Genomic DNA, 22,798 nt, shown 5'->3' on the forward strand with positions numbered 1-22,798 from the left:
TTTAAAAAAAAGAGCCCAGCTGATAGGTGGGAGTGAAGTGGTGCCGCGATGCTTTTGAACGTAACCTCTGCACCAACAAAAGCAAATCAGCACGTGCTGGGAAGGTTTGCAATTTAAATGAACAAGAAATGGAGCTTAATTAAGATACATGTGCATATCTGTGACAGGCTAACGTGTTAGTGTCTGTATGTACAAAACTAGCCTGCAGAACCTCTGTTTTTAAATATGACTGTGACATGTGCATTATCAGTCACTGCTCTAATAATTAAAACTCTGAGTACGGCAACTTCCATAATTTGGTCTCTTCTAAGTCAGATCAGAGGGTTAAAGGTCAAAACTCGCTCTCTGGTCCCAGTTTGTTTTGTGAGTCTGAAGAATCCTCTGGACTCGTCTGTGGATTTGCTCCCAGTGTGGAGGACTGGTCTGACTGGCTCTGAGTCTGGAACACAAAGTGGCAGATGGAAAACTTTCACTAACAGGTATCTTGGTCGTTGTGTCAGGTTATCGTCAGGCTTTACTAAACAAAAAACAGATAGAAAAATTGCTGCAACAGCTTCGTCTTAATTTGATCTTTGTCTTCAACCCTCAAAGTTTATTCCTCAAAGCTAAGCATAGATGTAGGCTGTATCCCAATTCAGGGTCTGCAGCCTTAAAGTACGCAGCCTCAACGATCCTCGAGGGCGGCGTACTTAAAGACCGCTAAGGCCAGAAGTGCGAGGCTTGTGAAATGGGACGGTCTAGCCTCTGTTGCGCTGCCCAGGTTGCCTAGCAACCATGATACTAACGGCTGGAAACGTTTCATACAGCTTTGTTTGACAGAAATGAAGGAGAAAATCTTTTGTTCATTTGTTTGTTTCTACATGAGCTTTGATCATTCTCTGATTAAGCTCAGCTATTGAACGGCGTATATTTTAAAGTAAAGGCTTTAAAACCAAGTTAGTACAAACGTCACTAATGTCACATAACTTTGCCGACATGTGGCCAACAGTAATGTTTTAATGTTCTTCGTTATTAAACATTTGCACAAAAATAAGTGACATAATATTCAGTACTTAGTTTACTAAGTTACTCTTCGGGCGCCCCTCATCTGCCGTTTTTTTCGGCAAAACACCATCCACACATTATCCACACCCACCGCCGCGCTATGCATTCTGGGATATGTTGGGCCACGAAGTCTACACCGCCACGTCCTTAAAATTCAGGAAAATGAAGGACGCATTTGAGGGCCGCATTTCGAGCAGCCTTCGAATTGGGACAGCCTTCGTCGCGTCGCTGTGACGTAATCGGCCTTAAAATGCGGCCTTTAAGGCTGCAGACCCTGAATTGGGATACAGCCGTAGACTTTGTTTAAAAGGTCCCCAAGATTAAAATGTTTATTCTAATAAATCCTTAATTAACATTGTGTGTGATCAACACAGACTCTTCATTAATAAATACATTAACAAAAACACTTCTCCTTACAAGACCTTCTTTTGTCCACTAGTCTGTGCTGTAACCCAAGGTAAGACGAGTGGCTGACAGAGCCGACACCCTGGTAGTGCATAACCTTCATAAACAACATTTAAAACTCTATCTAAACCCTCATTTTGACTTTCATTCCTCCGCGTTTACATTTTTGTGGGGCCCTGACCAGCTACGCGTTAAACTGGCGGCATAAACGGACTCCATCGGCCCAGTGTAAATGTGTCTGCGCGTTGACCGCGGACAGTTACGAAACTGGAGATCCCACTAACAAAAATAAATTCCGGCAGTTTATTTGTCGGTGGCGGAGGGGTGATGACTGACAGACCGACTGGTGTCTCGGCCCGGCTCGTGTCGGAAAGGAAGCTTTTCATCTGTAATCACACTACCTGCTTCAAAAAGTCATCAAGGACAAATCATCCAGAGACATGAATAGACTGAGACTCCGGGGCTTAGGGGGCAAACGCTGCCACTGGCATCTGTCATTTTCTTTATAGATCAAAGATTCGCGGTAAGACGTGCCCCTCTCCCTGACGCGGGGAATCTACAAAGGCCCACTCTAATCTCCCACCCAGCAAATCCTGTCGCGTTTCCAATTGAGGGAAAAGTATCATTCATTTCCTGCAATTTACTTTGCAGTTTAAGATTGTCCATTGATTCCACTGTTTACTTATGGACTGAGTGGACGGAAAAGGGAAGCAGAAACAAACAAACAAACAAAACGGAGCATCGGTCCCATCGGCGTTGTCAACTCGCGGCTGCTGTGATCGATGACAAGGTCTCTCTGAATGTATTAAAGTGTGCATCGGGTCAAATGCATCAGTCTCGAGCTGAAACACAAATCAATACCATTTTCCTCTTTGTTTTCCCTTCTCTCTGCCTCCTCTCTCAGTAATGAACAAACATGACAAGACATCAGCTTCTGTAATTTAAAAGGTGGAGGGGAATTCATCCTGCCTGTCGAGTGTGATCAAAATTAAAGATTGGATGTGCGTGTACAAACACACACAGACACTCACACCTCAGACCAGCAGCAGCAGCAGCAGTAGCAGCGTATGACTAACATCTCACGGGATTTCCATATATTTGTTGTACACTGTAATGAGACTCCTACAGGTGCATGTTTTGCTTTTAAGATCTTTTGAGCAAACAGATGATTTACACAGATGGATCAGGATAAATTCAGGGCAAACATCACAAAAAAAAAGGAGGATTATGTTCACTCCTGTGTGTACCTCGAGTATGAACACAATCAGATTTGTTTTTTGTGGCCAGAAAAACTTAACTCCGGGGCTCAGAGTGTATTCCTGATAAACACCTTAAGATTTCATGCTTCACCGGGTTACAAACATGCACCGCATTAACTGCGTATTTGCTTTTTTCTGTCATCAGCATGTGAATCAACAAAAAACTGCAGAGGTTGGTGATGCTGGAAGCTTTCTAACCTGTCTGTGTGCTTCAAAGTAGACTACACTTCTACACAGTCAGCTTTAGCGTGAATGAACCCCTGCTCGTTTCTCAGATATGCCATTCAAATAGTTTCTGACAGGTTTTATTTGACTTTTTGGTAACGACACCTGCCTTCAGTTTGTCCAGAGAATGATGACGAGAAATTAAATCAGATTTTGTCGTTCTCTGGCCATTAGATTCTTTTAAAATGAGGAATAAATGGTTTTAATTTTGACACATCCAGTCATTTTAAATATTTTTAAGAAAAGAGGATTACCTTTCTCTGAGGGAATGGCTGCTGCGACTCAAAGGATTTCTGGAGTTTTGTACAGTCAGGTTGGAGGGAGCTGAGGCAGAACTTCTAAGCAGGCCTTTAATTTGGGGTTCGTGTCGGGATGGAGTCTTTGGAGGAGAGTCCTCCCTCACAAATCCCGAGTCCACCTAGAAGATTTCAGAGGACAAAAGGGTTTAGTGGGCGATCGTAGCTCAAGAGTTAGCAGTTCGTCTTGTAATCGGAAGGTTGCAGGTTCGAGCCCCGGCTCCGACAGTCTCGGTCGTTGTGTCCTTGGGCAAGACGCTTCACCCGTTGCCTACTGGTGGTGGTCAGAGGGCCCGGTGTCCGGCAGCCTCGCCTCTGTCAGTGCGCCCCAGGGCATGTGTGGCTACAATGTAGCTGCCATCACCAGTGTGTGAATGTGTGTGTGAATGGGTGGATGACTGAATGTAGTGTAAAGCGCTTTGGAGTCTAGTAAGGCGCTATACAAATACAGGCCATTTTTTTAGAAGCTATTGGTGACCAAACCTTAAGCGTGTGTTGTGAAACATTTCCCAACCAAGGAATTCAAACCGCACACCTCAGGAATTAAATCTACATTATTTATTGATCCTTTTATATTCAAATCTAAAACTTAGACCACTTTACAGGCTGACAACTTCATCAATATAATTTCTATGATGATTGTTTAGATTTGAAATTGACCACAGCGTCAAAAGTATGAACAACAGGGCTAATTTATATGTATAAACAATGAATATTAAATATAAATAAAATATATATATAATAAAATGAAAACTGTGTAGTAGCCTGATATATAGCCTCATATAAAATGACTAAAATCAGAGCTGCATGGACCGCCAAACCTAACCTGCAGAATGAGAAGACTACAGAACAGTGTTGTGCTGATGTCCTGTAGCACCAGAAGTATTCCTGATTGTATTTTACAGTTACTGATATTATAATTAGACTTACTCTCGCTGTTCTTGGCCTGTAACTCCCAAGGAGAGAAGAATCTAAAAGGAAAAGACAAGTTTTTAGGAAAATATACAATTCGGAGTAAGCCTACAGTATTTCCTTTAAATAAGACGCGCCGCTTATTTCTTCAACACAAACGAGTATAAATGAAACTTTCCCAGCACAGAACAGCTGTACAAACAGGCATATGCACACACGAGCCAATCAAATCAAACCACTGAAGCTGAAGAGAATAGCTTTGGTCGTATGCAATGTTGGGAAACGTTGAGTCCGAGCATTCGTATGGGTGCTACTGTAACACGGACAAAATAACTGGAGTCCAGGTGGCGACGGCCACCCTCGGCAGGATTTTGGATCCCACTTATTTATGAAAAAGATGGGAAAAGATGGGTGGAACCATGATGATCCAATTCCAATCCAATTTTATTTATAAAGCACTTTAAAATACCCAGCACAGGAACAAAATGCTGTAGAGAAAATAAGTTAAAACAATAGAATAACAGAAAACAGCAAAATAAATAAAACACATAAAACACATAAAACATAAAATTAAAACAGCCCTATATTAAAACAAAAACAAGATAAAACAGCATCGAATCACCTAAAAACAACTGAAATAAAATAAAAATAAAAACCAACATCTCACGTGGTGTCAAAGGCCAGGTGGGTTTTCAAGAGTGACTTGAAACTGGCCTGTCTAATCTCTAAAGGAAGCTCGTTCCACAGTTTTGGAGCTGCTACAGCAAAAGCACGATCTCCTCTAAGTTTACGCCCAGGCCTGGGTATCTTCAGGAGCAGCTGATCAGCTGACCTGAGAGAGCGGGTGGGTGTATAAGGCTATAAGGCCTGATGAGCGTTTACATCTGTGTGTACTTGTAGTAGCTTTCATTTGAAAACACTGAATGAAATAAGAATTCTGGGAGCATTTGATCAGTGATCGTCATACTTACTGATATCCCCTAACGAGCTCAACAAACCAAAGCAGAAATCAATCTGCAAGACTGTTACACGATGTTATCGTTAGGATGTTATTAAAGGCATCAGACCAAAAAAGAAAGTAAACACATTTTTTAAGAGACCAAATCCAGATGGCTGCATTTGGACAAAGCACTCGGCACACTCAGGGCTTTGTCCAAAAACGCTTGAAAACAAACAAACCCTGCAGCAAATACACTATGTGATAGCTATGAATGTGTTACAATACATGGACTGAGAAGGTTTACCTGTGGGGTCAGCCGAGAAGCTCACGGAGCGCCGATGAATGCTAGTATTTAGTGCACAGGAGGAAAACGTTCCCATCTCAGAGACGTCGCTGCAGCGAGAAACCTGCCACGAAACAACAATAAAAGCTTGTTTCCTTCTATACAACATAATTAACTTACTTTGTATGTGCAGTAAAACAACGCCAGTGAACAACGAGGACTTTGGGGAGTTTTTACCCCTTTTTAAAACCTTAACCGCAACACTTTGCACAACAAATTCAGACGCGTCTCTCCTGTCACAGCGGATAAATGAAATAACTACAATCGCTTGTTTCTTCTCATTGTTATCTCCTAGTCATTCTCTGAATAAAAAGCCAAAAGAAAAACCTACGTGGAAAAACACATCTGATTCTTTGTAGGGCTGAGCTTCCCTTTGCACACAACCCAGGAGCTGAGGCTCTGAAATGTGCACTGATAATGCATTCACCATGGGGCTAATGGGGCTACTTCATTAGGTATCTATTTGTTAATTGCAGCTTGACTCTCAATTACCAGAGTTAATTGTCGAAAGGAGATTCCCCCAGGAAATTCAGAGGCGCAAAAGCATGCTCCTGTCCTTAATAAAACGCCCATTGTATTCTAGTTAATTCCATTCATGTGTGTGACAAAAACAAATGCAGCACCTAATAATTTCTTTAATGACAGCGTGCGAGTGCAGTCTGATATTCATATCTCGGGATTAGATTTGATGTAAATGAAGAAGCAGAAATAACAGAGGGGAGCAGCGGGAGGGAGGGGCGGAGGACTAAAGGCTGTGTTGTTCTTGTCCATCGATCGCGCGCACTCCCTAAGGCTGCGCGATCACAAAAATCACTCCCTTTCATGCGAAAACCTCCAACAGCAGTGATACGGCAATAATTAAAGTGTTAACAAATAAAAGCGTCCTGGCCTAAACGCAGGACGCGCGCTATTAAAAGTGTGCTCGAGCCCCTCGGTGAGGATAATAGGCCATATTACACGCGTACACAGTGAAACACGTACGTGACGTCAAAATCCATTAACGGCTCAGGTAAAAAGATTAAGATGCTCTCTTAATATGCCCTCCACTTAATCCGCTCACTAGATTAAGCGAAATTTTGGGGCGCTCCCACTGAGGTTTGAACTACATCAGCAGAGGAATCCATTAATCTTATAACCCCTGTGCACTGAACATGTGTATTTTTGGCATTAAATGAACCATTATGCTAAGTTGTTGTTTTTTTTCTTCCCTTAATGCTACAAACCAAGAACGGCGTCGGGCTCTCGGTTTCTTTCCTAAAGTAGTGAGGCCCCAGCTGGAGGTGGCTGAGCCTCTGCCGGGCATCCTCGGACAGCTGGCACATCCTTCGGTGGGTGTAAGGAGACAGGGCTCGCGTCCTTGAGGAAATGGTGGGCTGCTGGTAGCCGCGCTCGGCAGAAACTCCGGATAGGTCGCGTTTTTTTCCCTTCTTGTTTTTTGGAGGACTGCGGCCTGGCGGGGATTGCCTGGATGTTGATGATGGTGCAGAGTTTGTAATTTTAGCATCAACGCTCAGCTTGTCCTTCCCACTTTTCAAAGAGACACACTTCCCACCATCTGCTTTGGAAAAATGCCCGCTGGTAGGCTTTTTTGCTGAACTCCGTCTGGAAAGGGTTAAGGATGGCCTCGCCGGAGAAACACAGCCAAACTGGGGTGAAGTGACAGAACATGAGAGAGGGGAAAAAAACGTTATGTTGTTGGAACATTTTGAACTAGCTTCACATTTGAATTTTAAGGAGACACGCAGGATTTGAGCGGTTTCTCTGCAAAACGCAGTTTGCTCCTTCGCAGACGCGTCGGCCGTTTTAGCCATTAAGGCAGCTGCTCTCACTCTTGACGCAGACTTGCTCTCCCTGGACAAAACCATTAAACCATTAGCTAAATCATTCAGCTTAAGTGTTACAACAACAGCTCTCGCAGTCAGCACTGCCATGGAGACAACCTCTGCAGAATTACTTCAATAACTCTAATGGCCACTAACATCATTCTCCCATGCAATATCCCACTTCCTGCAGGTAATGCCAGCCGGGGATAAATAAGTTAAGATAAAATGTTAATTGCATTTGATGGCCATCTCCAGTCTAATATGATAAAGAGGCACTACCTGGCTGTAAAACAAAGATAATCTAAATGCTAATTAGGGAAATCACACAACATTAAAACTATTTTTAAGAGAAACCGAATGATGAATAAATTCTCATTGTGGCTGGTGCCATTTGAGAATGATCGGATTTAACAGAATTAAGACAAGTATGCCCTCGTCCTCTAATCCCCCACCATCTCTGACTTCCTTTGGCTCCTCTTTTCTCCTTTTTCTTCTTCGTCTTCACTGGTGGACGGTCACCGAGAGCGAATCGTTTTTTTTCCTGTGGCCGGCTGAGTGGAGAAATCTTATCTGGGTTTGTGTGATAAAGACACAGTTCAACAAAGCTCGGGATACAGGCCACAGAAAACATGCGAGAGGCTTTGTAAAGCTGCACAGTGGCACATCGAGCTAATTATCAATACACTTATCGAGCTGAGATGACTACATACTGCAAATCCAACAATGACAACCCGATCGAGCTGGCAATAAGCGAGGTTTAATACTGACAATCGTCATTTCAGCATGCTGCGCTAAATAAAAGCACAATTCAGGTCAACATTAAGTGAACTAAACAAAAAGTTGGGTTTTTGGGGGAGTTTCACCAACTATAGTGTGACCAGAAGATGGTGCTAGTTGGAACGTTATTCATCCTCACTTTCATGTGTGTACCAAATTTAACAACATTTCACTCACACAAACTGCAGAAGTGGCTAAATTATTTTCTGGTGTGACCCAAAGTGACAAACTAACATTAGCATAACACCTGTAAGTCAGAATAAAAGGGTTTAAAGAGGATTCAGGACACAGCATGAGAAACCGTATTCATCAGAACACTTTTAGAGATTTTTTTTGAAAGCCACAATTTTTCCAGATCTCTGTTAGAACAAGACATGATTTATCAGCTGGGTGGGCAGGTAGTCAGGGAGCTGCCTAGATGCTGAAGAGCCATTAGGAGAGAGAAAATGGAGAAATTCTACTGTCTGACAGCCACAGTGGTGCTCTGATCCAGACATCCACCCCGAGGGGCCAGGAGGAACACGCTGACAATCTGCTTCACTGTCACCGACATCCCATTTAAACAAATAGCTTAGCTTAGGTTACCGCACCGGGGAAATTCACCGTAGCATTTCTTTCTTCTTTTTTGGGGGGGGGAAGAGGAGGAATGTGAGCCTCTGTGTGATGGATAACATGTTCGTAACAAGAAAGCTGGTGAAATATTTTGCTAATACCTTTTTCATCATTATTCCACCCTCTCGGCGTTCATCTCCTGAAATAACCTGCGTACACACTCTGCACGTGTACGCAGACTCATACAGGACCACGAATCAGCTGTTATACCTGTGGCTGCAGCTTAAGGCTAGCACTAGTTTTTAGAATGATTCGATATATAACTTATTGTCCTACATAACAAAATAAGAACTGAACACATCAACAACGACGCCGGGTCCTAGTGATATTAAATTCTCTTCAGATGTCAGTAACAACCCATCGAATCCCCACATGCAAAGAAATCAAACCGCTGTAAAGTTAAGATGAGAAAACCGTGGCAAACTTCATTCCTAGTTTCCTTTTTTGATGATTAACAAAGAAAAAAAGATTTTAAAATGTCATTTCACCGACCTAAGCACAGTAAACCTTAAAAATCCACAAAGAAGATTTATAGGTGACCCATCATCTGCATGATTACGGTAAAAAAACCCAAAAACAAACCTAACCGGCTGATTCTGTTCTAACTCCCTGCACTCGGACATGTGAGACAAGCCTCATTATCAGCATCACCAATCTGCCTCCCTGTAATTACATTCAGAGAACAGATACCCTTGAAACGCTGCCAGTATGGATGGATAAATGCAGTAGCCATGGCAACAATAGAAGTTGGATATGTATAGTGCAAACAGTCGTATGTGGCGGCAAGCGATACCTCCTATTAGAGCCCTCCACAGATCAATGTTCGCTGCTCGAGTTGTGGTCGACGCTGGCACGGCGATGCCGAGCACGTAGCAAAAGTACAATTCATTTAAAACTGGACACACAGTGTGCGACTGCGGGTTTGCAAACACCTCAAAGATGTAATAAAAAAAAAAAGACGCTTACAGGTGAGGCTGTCCGGTTGTCTCTCCCATCACTGTCTTCTATGACTGATGTCGTGGAAAACACTACTTTAGGGGAGATTCCCTAGAGGGAGAGGGACAATAGACGAAACACAGGGGTTTTTACAGGGAGATGAAGACAAAAAGACAAATAACAGAGCTGCCTGGAACACCAATTTACAACTGCAAATCTTCAATCTGCGCCTGGGTTGAGAAAAACAAATCTCACAGAAGAGAAAGGCTCCAGTGATGTTTAAATAACACGGCATTTGCAGAGAGACATCTAAATTGCTATGTAGGACCTCAAACACAAACACATAAAAGCAATGGTGATGGGGGGGGGGGGGGGGGGGGTGTTTAAAGACATTTAAATATTGCCAGTTAGTGCCTTGGAGGACAAGGGGAGGATAGAAAAGCAACCCGCAGACATGGAGAGATGAAGTATGGCAGGAAAGAGGTATAGAGAAGACTCGGATGATATAAAAAGGAAAGAGGGGGGAGCAAAAAAAAAAAAAAGAAGAAGAAAAAAGATGAAAAATGACTGAAAAGACAGGAAGTTCTCAGCTCCTTTTTCATGTCTGTATAGCAAAGACAGTCAACAGCTGCACGAGGAAAATGCCATCTTTTCTGAAGACAATACTTCAGTTTAAGACAAGACAGTTCTTTTGAACTGGTTATCTTGGTGGTGTAGCTGCCTGTCAAGTGCACCGACGCGAGAGCCACTGAGATTAGGAGGAGACTCACTTAGAGTGAGCAACAATGAATGACACGAGCAATATTGGTGCCACTCAAACTGGATCCCGTGGTGAACGCGGCGTGCGGTCTTTGTGACACGTGGATTATGTTGACAGGAATATCCTCCTTCCTTTAACTAATTCAGTATTGTGCTATTTGAAATTACTATCAGGACCCTTCACAGGCATGAAATATACACTCGTGCATCTGCCAAATGGAACATGTCGAACTTCAGTGAGAGACTAAAGTTTAAATCCTTGACTTTGACTACTACTTGAAAATTTAAGAATGGATGTTATGTAACAAACTTCACACATGTCCACACAAAAAAAAAAGACGTCCTCTCTTTTCAAGCTCAGAGGTCACAGCGTCCACGTTTGCAAAAGGAATATTACATTTCTATTCATCAGAACGTGAGATGCTTTTTAAATTTAACCTCGGTCCATCTTAAACGAGCTCGAACCAGATGCAGCAGCAGCATTCCTGGATCTCGTTTGCATCTGTTTTTTTCTTTGTATGCTGGATTTTTTTGCATTTACATTTGTCGATATGGTGACAAACAAAAAGTTTTCTCAGGCCCACACAGCGATTTCCACCACAGAATTGTGTCTAAATCACGTCCAAAATATTGCAGCCTGGTTTTTATTTACATTTTGCACAGCATACAAGCTCTTTTGGAGACTTCTGGGTTGTGAAACTCTGTTTGAAGAACGACTCTGCTTCCTGCTTCTTCACCAAAGATGAAAAACAAGGTTAGATAAAGCTGTATGACTAAAGAGAACATTTATCCTGTTTATTGGCATTTGAGTATTTAATAGTAAAGGCTCACTACCAGCCTGCTGTAAAATAACTTGAAACTTACCAGTGTCAGTGGCTGATGTTTATCTGACATGTACATTTATGCACTGACAGGATATTAAACAACCTTTATTTTTTATCTTTGATTTATTTGGAATGCCTCCAATTGGATTCTCTTGTGTTTGCATTTACTTTCCTTGCACCTTTATTGTCCATACTTGCCGTGCTGTTGACTTTTATTAAGCAGTTTTCACAAATACACTGCAGCCCTGAACTTTTCTACATTTCTTGCAAATGACTGACGTAGTCAGACCGGACACTGAACCTGCCAGTTTCCAGGTCCAAAGTCTGCAGAATCTCTGATTTGCTGGCATGTAACTGTCCGGTAAATTTACAGTGAGCGAGAGTGCATCATTTCCTGCACCTTCCCCTACAGCAGGCACAGTATTCCTAACTGCGTTTGCTGTGGAATGCATCCTGTTGTGTGCTAGCGTGTGCGAAAATGGCTTCATATTAGCGCTAATTCAATGTCCTGAAGACTTAATGAAAAGTTAAGATGATTTTAATCATTAAACAGAAAACAAAAAAGAGCAAAGTGTATGATAAGGGATCAATATATGCATGCATGTAAAGAATTCAAACATCTTTTTTGTTAGTGTACAACACAGAAAAAACCTCTATTTTCTTTCACTGACTATATATGAGATCAATCATAAAATTGCTGCAAAGACACTTTTAAAGTTACGTTTTGATTTTTGCTTAAGTAGCAGTAAGTCACTTATAAACAGGCCTTAATGCTCACACTCAACGTATAACTTAAAAAAAAAAAACACCTATATGACCTCTTTAGAGCTTTCTAACACATAATTGTGATAAATGTTAGGATGTTGGCATAAACAGAAAACGCTTACAGGAAATGAGGATGATCTTTTCATCAGTATTTCTCGCTCTGCGACTCTTGAGCTCCACCTGGGACCTGGATACAGGAAATCTCTGCTGCTTTCCTCCATTGTGGCAAGTACCTCACCTTCTATAACCCATATACACACACACAGAAAAACCCAGGAACATGCACACACACAGTCCAAGTTAAATATCCTGTTTTGCAGTGTAATGACTGGATACAATGGGGACTTAAGAGGCCCATTTGGTATCATCAGAAAGCATACCTGGAGGCACCAACTGAATCAGCTCAAAAGATGTTGTGTCAGCTAAGAGGAAGGAAGGAAAGTATAAACAGACTGTGAGCTAATGATCGGTATCTCAGCTAATAGCCAATAAGCTTTCATAGGATAGGATTCAGGACTAAGAGATGAGGAAGCAAATCCCAGTAGGCCGTTTACCTTCGAGGAGGTCAGCTACATCAGCAGGGTCAACAACGCCGGGGAATATCTGGGAAAACACAAAGAGTACAGACAAAGCAAATCAATACTTATAACAAGATCTGGCGGACAGGCCAGTATCTAAGTGTACCAGTCTCCCCAGGGAAAACAAGGCCCCTCTCACTAAGAGTTAGGACACTAATGTTCATACTGGAGGGGTGCTGGTTATTAGGCACAGTGGGCTCATAATCCTTCACCACCTGAATACTAACTATGGATGAATGCTGGCCCACATAAGAAAGAACAAAAGGCTTAAACATATAGGTAACGTTTTTTAAAAAAGCACCTAAAACACTTATGCACACCTCTTAAGATGAATTAAATGTAGATAAAAGTAAAGCTAATATATAGACATAAAGCCACTAGAATTCCTGCATCCTGTCTAAACAAAACAGCCACAGACAGATGGAAATCCTGTGTCTCACACAGGGAGGCGTCCTTTATTTCTGTAGCAAATAGCTTTACCCTGACCTTGACAAAAAAATAATAAATAAAACACATAGTGTGGTGGCAGAGCAAAGATAAGAGCAGAGGTAAACAGGTGTATGCTACATGTGAGCAAGGACAAATTTTGTATGCCGTCCTGCCTTCCATCCTTGGAGTTAATGTGTGAAAACTGCTTAGCAATAAGAACTTATGTACTCCGCCCATGTCACCCGCATGTGTTAATTATCACAGGTTAAGCTGTGCATTAAAAACGCACATTTATCTCAGCACAAACTTCATTAAGATTTAATGCAAAGTTATAATGATAAGATGATTCTGACAGTCTTAAATCTACTGAGCAAAAACTGTATGATAAGGCTTTAATACTGTATGTTTTCATATTTTTGTTAATGTACACTATAACTAATGTAGGGTAAATCTATGTCTGTCTGAATTTCCTTTTAGTTTAATGATCATATGTACACTTTTATTGCCAAGTCTAAAACTCCCACAGGCAGATGGAAATCGTGTGCCCAAATCAAGGAGGCGTCCTTTATTTCTATAATAAATTGCTTTATTCTCACCTTGACAAAAACCATTTTGTGCTGGAAAAGCAAAGGGAAGTCCGGAGGCACACAGGCAGTCTTCCTGTACTGGCCCATGATGCAGACACGGAGGTAGATATCATACTTCTTAGACAGTAGCACTCCCGGGCATGTGACCTGGTTATGAACAGTATAACGGGGCACAAATTCTACTGTGTTCGTTTATTATGGTTTTCAAACATGTTTGGAAGACTGCATTCATCAAGAGAAGCACACTTGCAAATATCCCAAAGACAACAGCAGTTAATAAACAATTACTAAAATACGCAATCCATGTGCAATCCCTCACATCAAGACTTCCTACTGTTACTGCTGTTAGGGTAACCCAATCTTGGCAATTTAAGGTCAAAGAAAATGTTTTTGTGGAACAATGTGGGAAACATTAGTGTCAAATTTTGCAATATCTAACTTAATAGATACACAGAAACTATGCAGGTTCAAGGTTCGGCCTATATCCTATCATATCTTCTTCTACAGCTTATTTCGTTTCAGGGTCGCCGCAACAGATCATCTGCCTCCATCTCACCCTATCCGCAGCATCCTTCTCTGTCACACCAACCCTCTGCATGTCCTCCTTTAATTCTCCTCCTCTCTGTGGTCTTTCCCCCTTTTCCTGCTGCCCTGCAGCTTCATATTCAACATACTTTGTCCACTATTGCTCCACTCCACATGTCCAGACCATCTCAGCCTTGCCTCTCTAACTCTGTCTCTACATCGCCCAACACTAGCTGTCCCTCTGATGTACTCATTTCTAATGCTGTCCCTCGTCGTGAAGATCTTTTAGCATCTTAAACTCTGCAACCTCCATCTCGGCCTCTTGTCTTGTAAACCTTCCGTTTCATTTTCCCAATTTCGTATTCTCTATGGTGAGTATTTCATATTGACACCTACTTTTGTGAGTCAGTTGTGTTGACTTTTATGAACTTGAAGCAATAAACGGGACGGAAATCATCCTCACGCATAAAGTGGGCTTTAAGGTCAACCCAAAATTTACTGAAACAGGAAATGACGCTTATCGTACACTGATAAATTATGAAAAAACGAATTACTTTCAGTTACTTAAAAACACCTAATGGACATCAAACCACAACAATCAACTTTTACAGCAGAACCTCGGGGTCATTAGTGGACATCAATATTTCTATTAATGGTTTATGTATAAACAGATTAATACTGAAGTGACTCAGACATAAATATTAATACGTGAAAGAACCAGTCATGCCTTTCGTATCATCTCTAACTGTTTGCACTAATTGCAGTGACTCAATTAGAATAATTACGGCAGCATCAGTATTAACGTTACTGGTAACGACAGGGAGGAATTAGTAAGTTAATGAGACATGTCAGGATAACCCTGGTGTATCAGCTGGTAAGCTAACTGTGTATTTAGGGAACCGTAACGGAAGGTTTGCTGAAAGAGGACGTAAGCTCGCTAGCTAGCAAACGTTAATAAGCTACGGCATCAGGTCACATTTTGAACTTCGTACCAAAGCAGCAGCATAAAGACGCACTTACTGCCTGAATGTCCAAGTACACCGTGCATTTCAGACAATGTTGATACCCTAGAGAGGAGGAAAACTTCTTCTTCACCGAGGCCATTCATCTAACTTTCAAAGTTCGTTGTCATAGCTGCCAAACAGCAACAGTCACGGAGCGGATGTGGGGTCACGTGACAGAGAAGTGGCGAATCAAAAGCGTGTTGTCTCGCACACACAATCACTGCACGTGTGCTCACATCGCCGCACTATAGCCTGGATTTGTGTTCGTGTTTCCTAAAACCTCAATGTAAAAATGCTCTTTTTTTAGCACTATGAACACAGATAAAACATTTTTTAAAAAGCTTTGAAGTTATTCTTTATATACTGTAAAGCTCTCCTCTATATTATTGTTATAATAGAGCAACAAGTACAAATAATAATTAACTGCTTTAATGTTTAATGACTAATTATAATACAATCAGAGATAACATTTAAATTGGGGGGGGGAGGGGGGAAACAACAGGAGCGCATGCACTTTTTTCTTCTCAACAAAAAAATGAGCTGCCAAATGAAGGCCTTGGATGGAAACATAGATGAATAACCAGTCTGTCTCCTCTTGGTATTCAACAGTCCATGCTTTATAACCCAGGAGGACGCCTCTTCTGGATTTAGTCCTACAAGTACCAGTCATCCCACTGTTACAAATCTGTGAAAATAAGTCTTTATAGCCAGGGAGATGTGGAGCTTATAAACACAATGAAGTGTGAAGGATCCTCCTGCCACAGTGCTCTGCATTTTATACATGCTCAGCCTGTGTCCGTCTGGCTGGCTGTCTAGTGCCCGACACTTTCGCTCTTCTCCTTCTCTCTGTCTGCTGTGTCTCTGCCAACACCATTGCCTGTCTGGGACATCACCCCAGAACTGGAGACAAAAACAGACGAACATCAGTGACAGCGTGAAATTCAGAGAAGAGGAAAAACAAAAGTCACTGTGACAATAGTCACAGATAGATTTGCTTTCATGAATATATAATTCTAGTGCCATACAGTTTTACCTTTGAATAGGAGTTGGTCTGTTGTCCTTAACGAAGTTATTGAGTTTGTAGTAATCCAGGAAGGTTCGAGCCACATTCCTGCCCAACTTCATGTCTGAGGACATGGCGTTAAAGCAAAGTGCCTTTGAATGAGCCTTAGTAACAATGAATCATTATAGGAAAGGTGCAAATGACCAAGGGGAAAGTGTGGAGTGAGGGATAAAGCTGGAAATATCCTCATTTTTATGAATAAAATGGGTCAAACGGGTATACGTAATGTGAAACTGACAAGAATCATTAGCTAATTGTGCCATTGCCCTCAGCTCAGTGAATGATTACAGCAACTGTGTTCTGATTGTTTTTATTTTATGGTCTGAAGCTTTATATTTTGATTTTATCTCACTTCATTTTAACATTAAGATAGTGCAACATGCATGCAAAGCACCAAACAGAAGCATCCACACACCACATACAACTGTATGTTTTATGAACAAGTCAAGCATAAATCATATTTCTGTCCAGACTTCACTGTTAACCTTGGCATATGAATGCCATGGTCATGCTTTATGAGGTCACAGTTATCTAAACCTTTCCAATCACCCAGAGAATGTTTATGCCTGGGTGACTGAGACTCAGATCCATTAGAAGAACAGCGTGGTTTTCGTCCTGGTCGTCAAACACTGAAGCTGCTATTTGACCTTTCAAGGACATTCGAGGACAATTGTAAGACTGCACAACCAGTCAACAACTTCCTATCTTTGCTATCCTATCTTTCGGGTAGGGACAGAAAGAATGAATAAATAAGAAATTAACTTCCCCTTAGAGATGGTGTGAGGAGCTGATTTGGGCATGGACACCTAACAGGTGAGGTGTTTCAGGTATGTCCACTTAGGGGGAGGACCCAGGAGCAGCTTGAGAGGTGATGTGGATTGACTTGGTTGGGCTCGCCTTGGTGGTCCACCAGAAGAGCTGAACGAGGTGGTCAGGAAGACCAAGGTCTGGGCATCCGTGCGCTTCCCAGAACTTGGACCCACATATGCATCAAAAAACAGATGGATGGATACATTTTAAGACCTAGATATATTTGTGATGTAATTAATTCTTGCACAAATTTTAGATTAGAAACCCATTTGTCATCACTAACACACCCACTGAGGTACAGTACATAACTGGTGAGAAGCATCTAGTCCTCAAGGTACAAAACACTGCAGAACTGTCCCAGCCAAACGCATGATGGTGGTATGACTCACACAAAAGCAATTACATATACACCGAGGCCTCATTTAAATTCAGAGGTGACTGCACACATCATTCCCTCGCTTAATTGTCTCTCACTACATTAGGAACAATATCAATAACTCGACTGCTTTTATAAGATAGCTCGGCGTCCATGTGTGCTGTTGCTAAGCCTGTGATCATTAGGCTAGGAAGACAAGTAATGATGTCAATCAGGTTCAGATAATGGAGAAATAGTGAACGACCGAATGCCGACAACGTCCCCAATCACCAAGAGTGCGGACAGAGTAAATTCAGATAAATAAGAACAATGTTACTAACAGACGTACGTTTCATGTAGTCACTGAAGGGAGTGAACTGTAAAAACACCAAAATCAGCGCCAGCTGCCTATCAATCTAGCCACCCTTTCACACTATATATAAACATATTCATCCTTACGAGACATCCATCCATGCAGAACCTGGAACAAAACATATTTATGAGGGTTTTTCCTATCATGTGGCACTCACTTCTACCTAGCTCCATTCTTCAAAAGGCTCGTGCATGATGGAACAACACAGAGACGTAATCTGTCACTTTTCCTTGTCATTACCTTGTAGATACTCAGATATGACCTGTCATCTGCTAGACTATCTATTTATGTGATTGAAACCACTCGCATACAAAAAAAAAGAAGAAGAAAGAGATTTAGCATGATGAGGGGAAAAATGGGATGGATGATTTGGTCATTTTTATTTTTCCCATCGAACTTTTTAAGCCACATAAATTATGATCGTCATAAAAGTGACAAATAGTTGGCCAAAGCTGTTAACTTGTAAACTATCCATCCACGGTTTGAACAGGCTGTCTTGGTGTACCCTTCTGGCTTTGTAGTTTGTCATACTTCAAGCAACACAAAGACACAAAATCCCAGCAGTATACCTGGTAAGTTAGGCCTGTAAATACGGAAAGAGCCCGTCACCTTGGCCTTTGATGATGCATTGATGTGAGCGTTGAGGAGTTTGCACACGACTTCATTCTTCACCCGGCAGGCTCATGGCAACACTCTCCACACGACTCCACACTCTATGTTAATACCCCATCTGGCTGTTTGTCTGTGAGTCCTGCATCAGGCCAGACTTGCTGTGAATGTGTGTGTGCATTTGTGTGGGCAGGGGCCTGGCAGTCTGTCTCGGCGCTGCTACCTGATGATACTGATTAGGTTGAAATGAAACTACAGATGGACAAAAGAGGTTATGTTGTTTTGTCAGTTTGTAGTAATATCAAGAGAGTATCATTTTGACATGACGATGGCACAAATTAAGAGTTAATCTGTGATTACTGTGATGCGGAGTTATAAATGGTAAATCGCCTGTATTTGTATAGCGCTTTTACTAGTCCCCCCTAGCCATCGGCCCTTCTGGCCAACACCAGTAGGTGAAGTGTCTTGTCAAGGACACAACGATGAGACTGTCGGAGCCGGGGCTCGAACCGGCAACCTTCCGATTACAAGGCGAACTCCTTGTAATCACGTGTTAACCTCTTCAACATGTCAATGGCTGTGAACGAAGTTACTTGTAAATAACTCATGAAAGAATAAAGTTACATTGAAACCAAGCACACCATTGTTTTTCTTGTGACATTACCAATAAGTTTGATGTGTCACATGACCCTCTTCCTATTGAAAAAACAAAAGTTGTATCCAAGATGGCCGACTTCTAAATGTCCACCATGGTCACCACCCATCTTGAGGAGTTTGCCCCCTCACATATACCAATGTGCCACAAACAGGACTTTAATATCACCAACCATTCCCATGTTATTACTGTGTATCCATATAAATGGCCCATCCTGTAGTTTAAATAATGCTTATTCATCTTAAACTGGGCCTCGGTAAAGCCAAGAAAGCATCTGGAATAAATTAATCATGTAGATGTAAAAACTTCTAATGGCAAGAAGCTGCAAAAAAGAAGAGCAATTGTGTAGTCTGTTGAAAAACAGCCCTACCAACTGCTTGATTACAGATTCTGTAAGCACTTTTGTGATGAGTTTATGTACTTTGTCTCTACTTTTAAGTTAATTGAAATATAGCGCTGTTTTAATTTTGTAAATGATGATATCATTTAGACCAATGATAGAGCAGTGTGTGTCTACTTATTTGTGCAGTGTAATGGGTTTCTCAGCCAAATCAACCCCTTGATCTTCCAAATTCAAAAAACCAAGATGCTGATGCCTGTAAGACCACAGAGCAAAGGTGGACATCCCACTGACTATATCAGCTACTATATACACTCTCTTGGTTGGACCAAAGTTATGAGCTTACCAGCAAACCCGCAGACTAATATTTCAAGCTTATATTGTGACTAAGAATAGCAGATATGTAAATACGTAGTTATTAATCTGCACACAAACACGCCCTTAGTCAAAGATGTAAACAGACACTGATAAACAAGAGCAAAACCCACTCTGCGTATTCCCTCTGACCTCTGGAAAGTTTTCGGTGTTTTCCTCAGTTCTCTTTCCTCAGCAGAGCTTGGTGCCAGTCCTGAGCTCTGTGGCCAAGTACGCTCGGCGACAAAAATATCACTCGGACCCCACCGTGCACAGATGGCCTCTCAGCTTGGCTTGTCACGACTCACGGTCTATTACAGGAGGTTTTGTGATGGACGGTCAGCCTCTGAAGGAGAACTTCTTCCACAGGGTAAATGGTCAGAGACCGAGAGGATGCCCTGACTGTTGCCTGGCACTTTGCCGGGGGAAACCGTAGGGTCTGGAATGAGACTGCTGCTCCAGCAGGAAGTGATGCATGTGCGAGCCAGGAAACAGTCGGCGGGCTGTAGCAAGGATTAAAGCGGTGGATGGTGGTGGAAATATTTAGAAAAGCTGCTTTAGCTGCTTCGGTGCACTCTGAGGGAGTCTCTGTTGAATAACACAAGGACTAATACTCAAAATATTATTAATATTGTCTCATTAACAGGAGCTCAGAACATTATCATTATCATTGGATAATCATTATCCATTATTGGGAAGGACATAGAGAGGGTGTGTGTGTGCAGCCTGTCAGGATGTGTTGCTGAGGTGTGTGAGGCGTATTCTTTAACATCTTGGTACACATAACGGTCTTGTCTAATCAATAGGCGGTCACTGTCATGGCTGAAGGGCATGCCGGCAAAGACGCTGATGAGATATGGGACGCATGAGACAAAGGGGATGGGGAGCGTCATGACTTGTTTACTGCAGCTGTTTGCTGTCAGCGCCGCATTTAGCGGCTTTCACTGCTATGTCTCTCGTGCCTGGTCCTGCCAGACAGACAGACAAGGTGATGAGCAGACAGCAAAGCCCCTAGTGGTAAAACGAACAAGACACGCGGAGAATGCTGTCGAGATTGGACGGGAGTTAACGAGGAGACAAGCAAGGGGACATTCAAGTCATCAATACGGGCCAGTGACAGGTCCTGTCACTGCACTGACACGTAGAGAGCTAATTATCAATGCTAATCAGGAGGGTAGTCAACAACAGCAATACAGAAAGGGACATTTTTGTCCCCAGTAGCAAATCAGTAGGCTGAAAGACCTCACGTCCTGTTACCCAAAGGGACAAACAGGAGCTGATTTAAATCCCTGACAGGAGGACCTGACACTGCCAAGGAGACAAGCGCCGAAGCCCGAGTAACGAAATGAGTGTGAAAAAAGGCTTGTGTTTTCTCAAAGTATTCACTAATATCAAAATCTTTTGAATCATCGCTGAAATGAGATAATGGATGCTATTTCTATGAGCCAGTAATTATTATTTTTTCAGTTTTTTTGTTAGTTAAGAAAGACTGCTTCTGTTTTCATAAGTTCATGAAAGAAAAATACTATAAAAAAAAAATGTGACTAAAAATATCCACACATATCTCATCTGGTACCTGTGGTTTATAGCTCGAAGTGTGTCTTTATGTTCTTTCTTATTGCTGTCATTAATCCTTTATGTATTTGCTTTTATAGTGGTACAATCTTATGACAGAACTGATAATAAATAAAAATGAAAACAATAAAAACAACTAGATATAGGGATGCTCACACTAGTGCTCACAAAAGGTACATAAAAAAGGGCCCAACTGAACAGAAGAGATAAAATATAATGAACTTGGCAATTTATTTATTGAGGAAAATATGATTTATCTGTTGGGTGGAAATGTATGTGGATTAGTGGTTAGTTTCAATTTGAAATTATAATCAATTGTTTTCATTTAAAGGTTTGACAATCAGCTGTGACATTTACAGCACAGGTTTATGGAAGTGAAACACTGCGCAAACAAATGAGACTTTGCTCGACTCAGCACTGAACCATATCTATATAGATTGGACACCACAAATCCACAGCTGGATAGATTTTGTACAAATGGAGCAAATTCAAGACATTCTGATCAGTTCATAAAAAACACCTGAAGAACACGGTCTGTAGGTCACATGAATAGTTCAGAGACTGCTTAAACAATATGTGGATGGGTGGAAACCAAAATACTACTTTGTGGCTTAAATTAGAAGCATTTTGTTACGAGAAAGGAAAACACAGCATTCCAGCGTAGGAATCGTATGAAAGACGGTGGTGGTAGTAGCTATGTTTGGGCCTGTGAATTCTAGCAGTGAATTGTCAAGCACATGGCCCCGCCCCTCCCTGAGCCTGGTTCTGCCGGAGGTTTCTTCCTGTTAAAAGGGAGTTTTTCCTTCCCACTGTCGCCAAAGTGCTGCTCATAGGGGTCATATGATTGTTGGATTTTTCTCTGTATCTACTGTACACAGTGTTGGTGAGTAACGGAATACATGTACCGCCGTTACGTATTTAAAATACAAAATATGAGTAACTGTATTCCGTTACAGTTACCGTTTAAAAAGGTGGTATTTAGAATACAGTTACTTTGTTGAAATAAATGGATTACACGGCGGTACTTTCCTGTTTCATATTGTGGCGGGTCAGGACTGTTTGGGTTTTGTTTGACAGCTACGTTCTGTTGCTCCAGGCGGCAGCGTTACGGTTGCCATGGTTACAGGGTGACGCTCTCTCTCTCTCTGCGTGCTTCCTGGGTGAGAGAGGCCTTTTTGTCGTTGTTGTGCTAAGCTAACAGGCAGAATGCTACAGGCATAGCTCTAAAGAATGTAGCATCATAGGCAGTGTAGTCCGTGCTGCAGGGAGAATGGACTGCCATACACGTTATGTGTCTGTGAGCGAGGGAGGGAGAAAAAGGAAAAGTATGAGCTGTCATCGAGCAAAAACGGGAGCTGGAAGCATGTAAATATAATAATAACCACTGCAGCCAAGAAGAGTGTCTGACGAGCCCAGTTGTAAGTAAGCTATTAAGACTCGACTGTACACCGTGTTCGTGTTTTCCTCTGAAACAATAAGTTCGGTTGGAGCAGCCTTTCAACGCCTCTCTCTGTCTCTGGCTAACAAAGTTGACCCAGACAACAAAGTAAAGCTAGTTTTCGGCTACGAGCCCGACACAGAACCCACCGTATTAGCCAGAGGTCCCTTTACTACGGTTTGG

General features: G+C 41.9%; 2 protein-coding genes across 4 annotated transcripts in view; both read right to left on the minus strand.

Annotated features, from left to right (window-relative positions):
* Nucleotides 1-7: 7 nt before the first annotated feature.
* On the minus strand, nt 8-15,237 carry spata6 (spermatogenesis associated 6). 2 transcript variants are annotated; one of them, XM_087836563.1, is made up of 11 exons: nt 15,060-15,237; nt 13,524-13,661; nt 12,475-12,523; nt 12,301-12,342; nt 12,043-12,161; nt 9,603-9,683; nt 6,648-7,070; nt 5,386-5,488; nt 4,160-4,200; nt 3,188-3,351; nt 8-439 (listed from the first exon to the last, which is right to left on the minus strand). In XM_087836563.1, the coding sequence occupies exons 1-11, from the start codon at nt 15,141-15,143 to the stop codon at nt 325-327; spliced, it is 1,359 nt and encodes a 452-aa protein (XP_087692689.1). In that variant the 5' UTR covers nt 15,144-15,237; the 3' UTR covers nt 8-324. The 2 variants fall into 2 exon arrangements, with proteins under 2 accessions (XP_087692689.1, XP_087692690.1); XM_087836564.1 differs by lacking the exon at nt 9,603-9,683.
* Nucleotides 15,238-15,299: 62 nt separating this feature from the next.
* agbl4 (AGBL carboxypeptidase 4) overlaps nt 15,300-22,798 on the minus strand; it is a 359,352-nt gene continuing 351,853 nt past the window's right edge. For both annotated transcript variants that reach the window (XM_087836562.1, XM_087836561.1), the window contains 2 exons: nt 16,077-16,170; nt 15,300-15,943 (listed from right to left, as the gene is read on the minus strand). In XM_087836562.1, the coding sequence (XP_087692688.1) occupies nt 15,856-15,943; nt 16,077-16,170 (182 nt within the window). In that variant the 3' untranslated portion in view covers nt 15,300-15,855. The remainder of the gene's footprint in view (nt 15,944-16,076; nt 16,171-22,798) is intronic.

This window comes from Neolamprologus brichardi, chromosome 23 (genome assembly GCF_056152115.1).
Source record: "Neolamprologus brichardi isolate AB-2024 chromosome 23, ASM5615211v1, whole genome shotgun sequence".
Classification (NCBI taxonomy): Eukaryota; Metazoa; Chordata; class Actinopteri; order Cichliformes; family Cichlidae; genus Neolamprologus; species Neolamprologus brichardi.

Excerpts from the sequence above, each read along its gene's own strand:
- spata6 (XM_087836563.1), bottom strand. The coding sequence starts at position 15,143 with ATGGCCTCGGTGAAGAAGAAGTTTTCCTCCTCTCTAGGGTATCAACAT. Across the intron at positions 3,352-4,159 it reads ACAGGCCAAGAACAGCGAGA|GTGGACTCGGGATTTGTGAG; the intron begins GTAAGTCTAATT and ends GAAATCTTCTAG. Across the intron at positions 440-3,187 it reads AGCCATTCCCTCAGAGAAAG|ACTCAGAGCCAGTCAGACCA; the intron begins GTAATCCTCTTT and ends TTTGTGTTCCAG.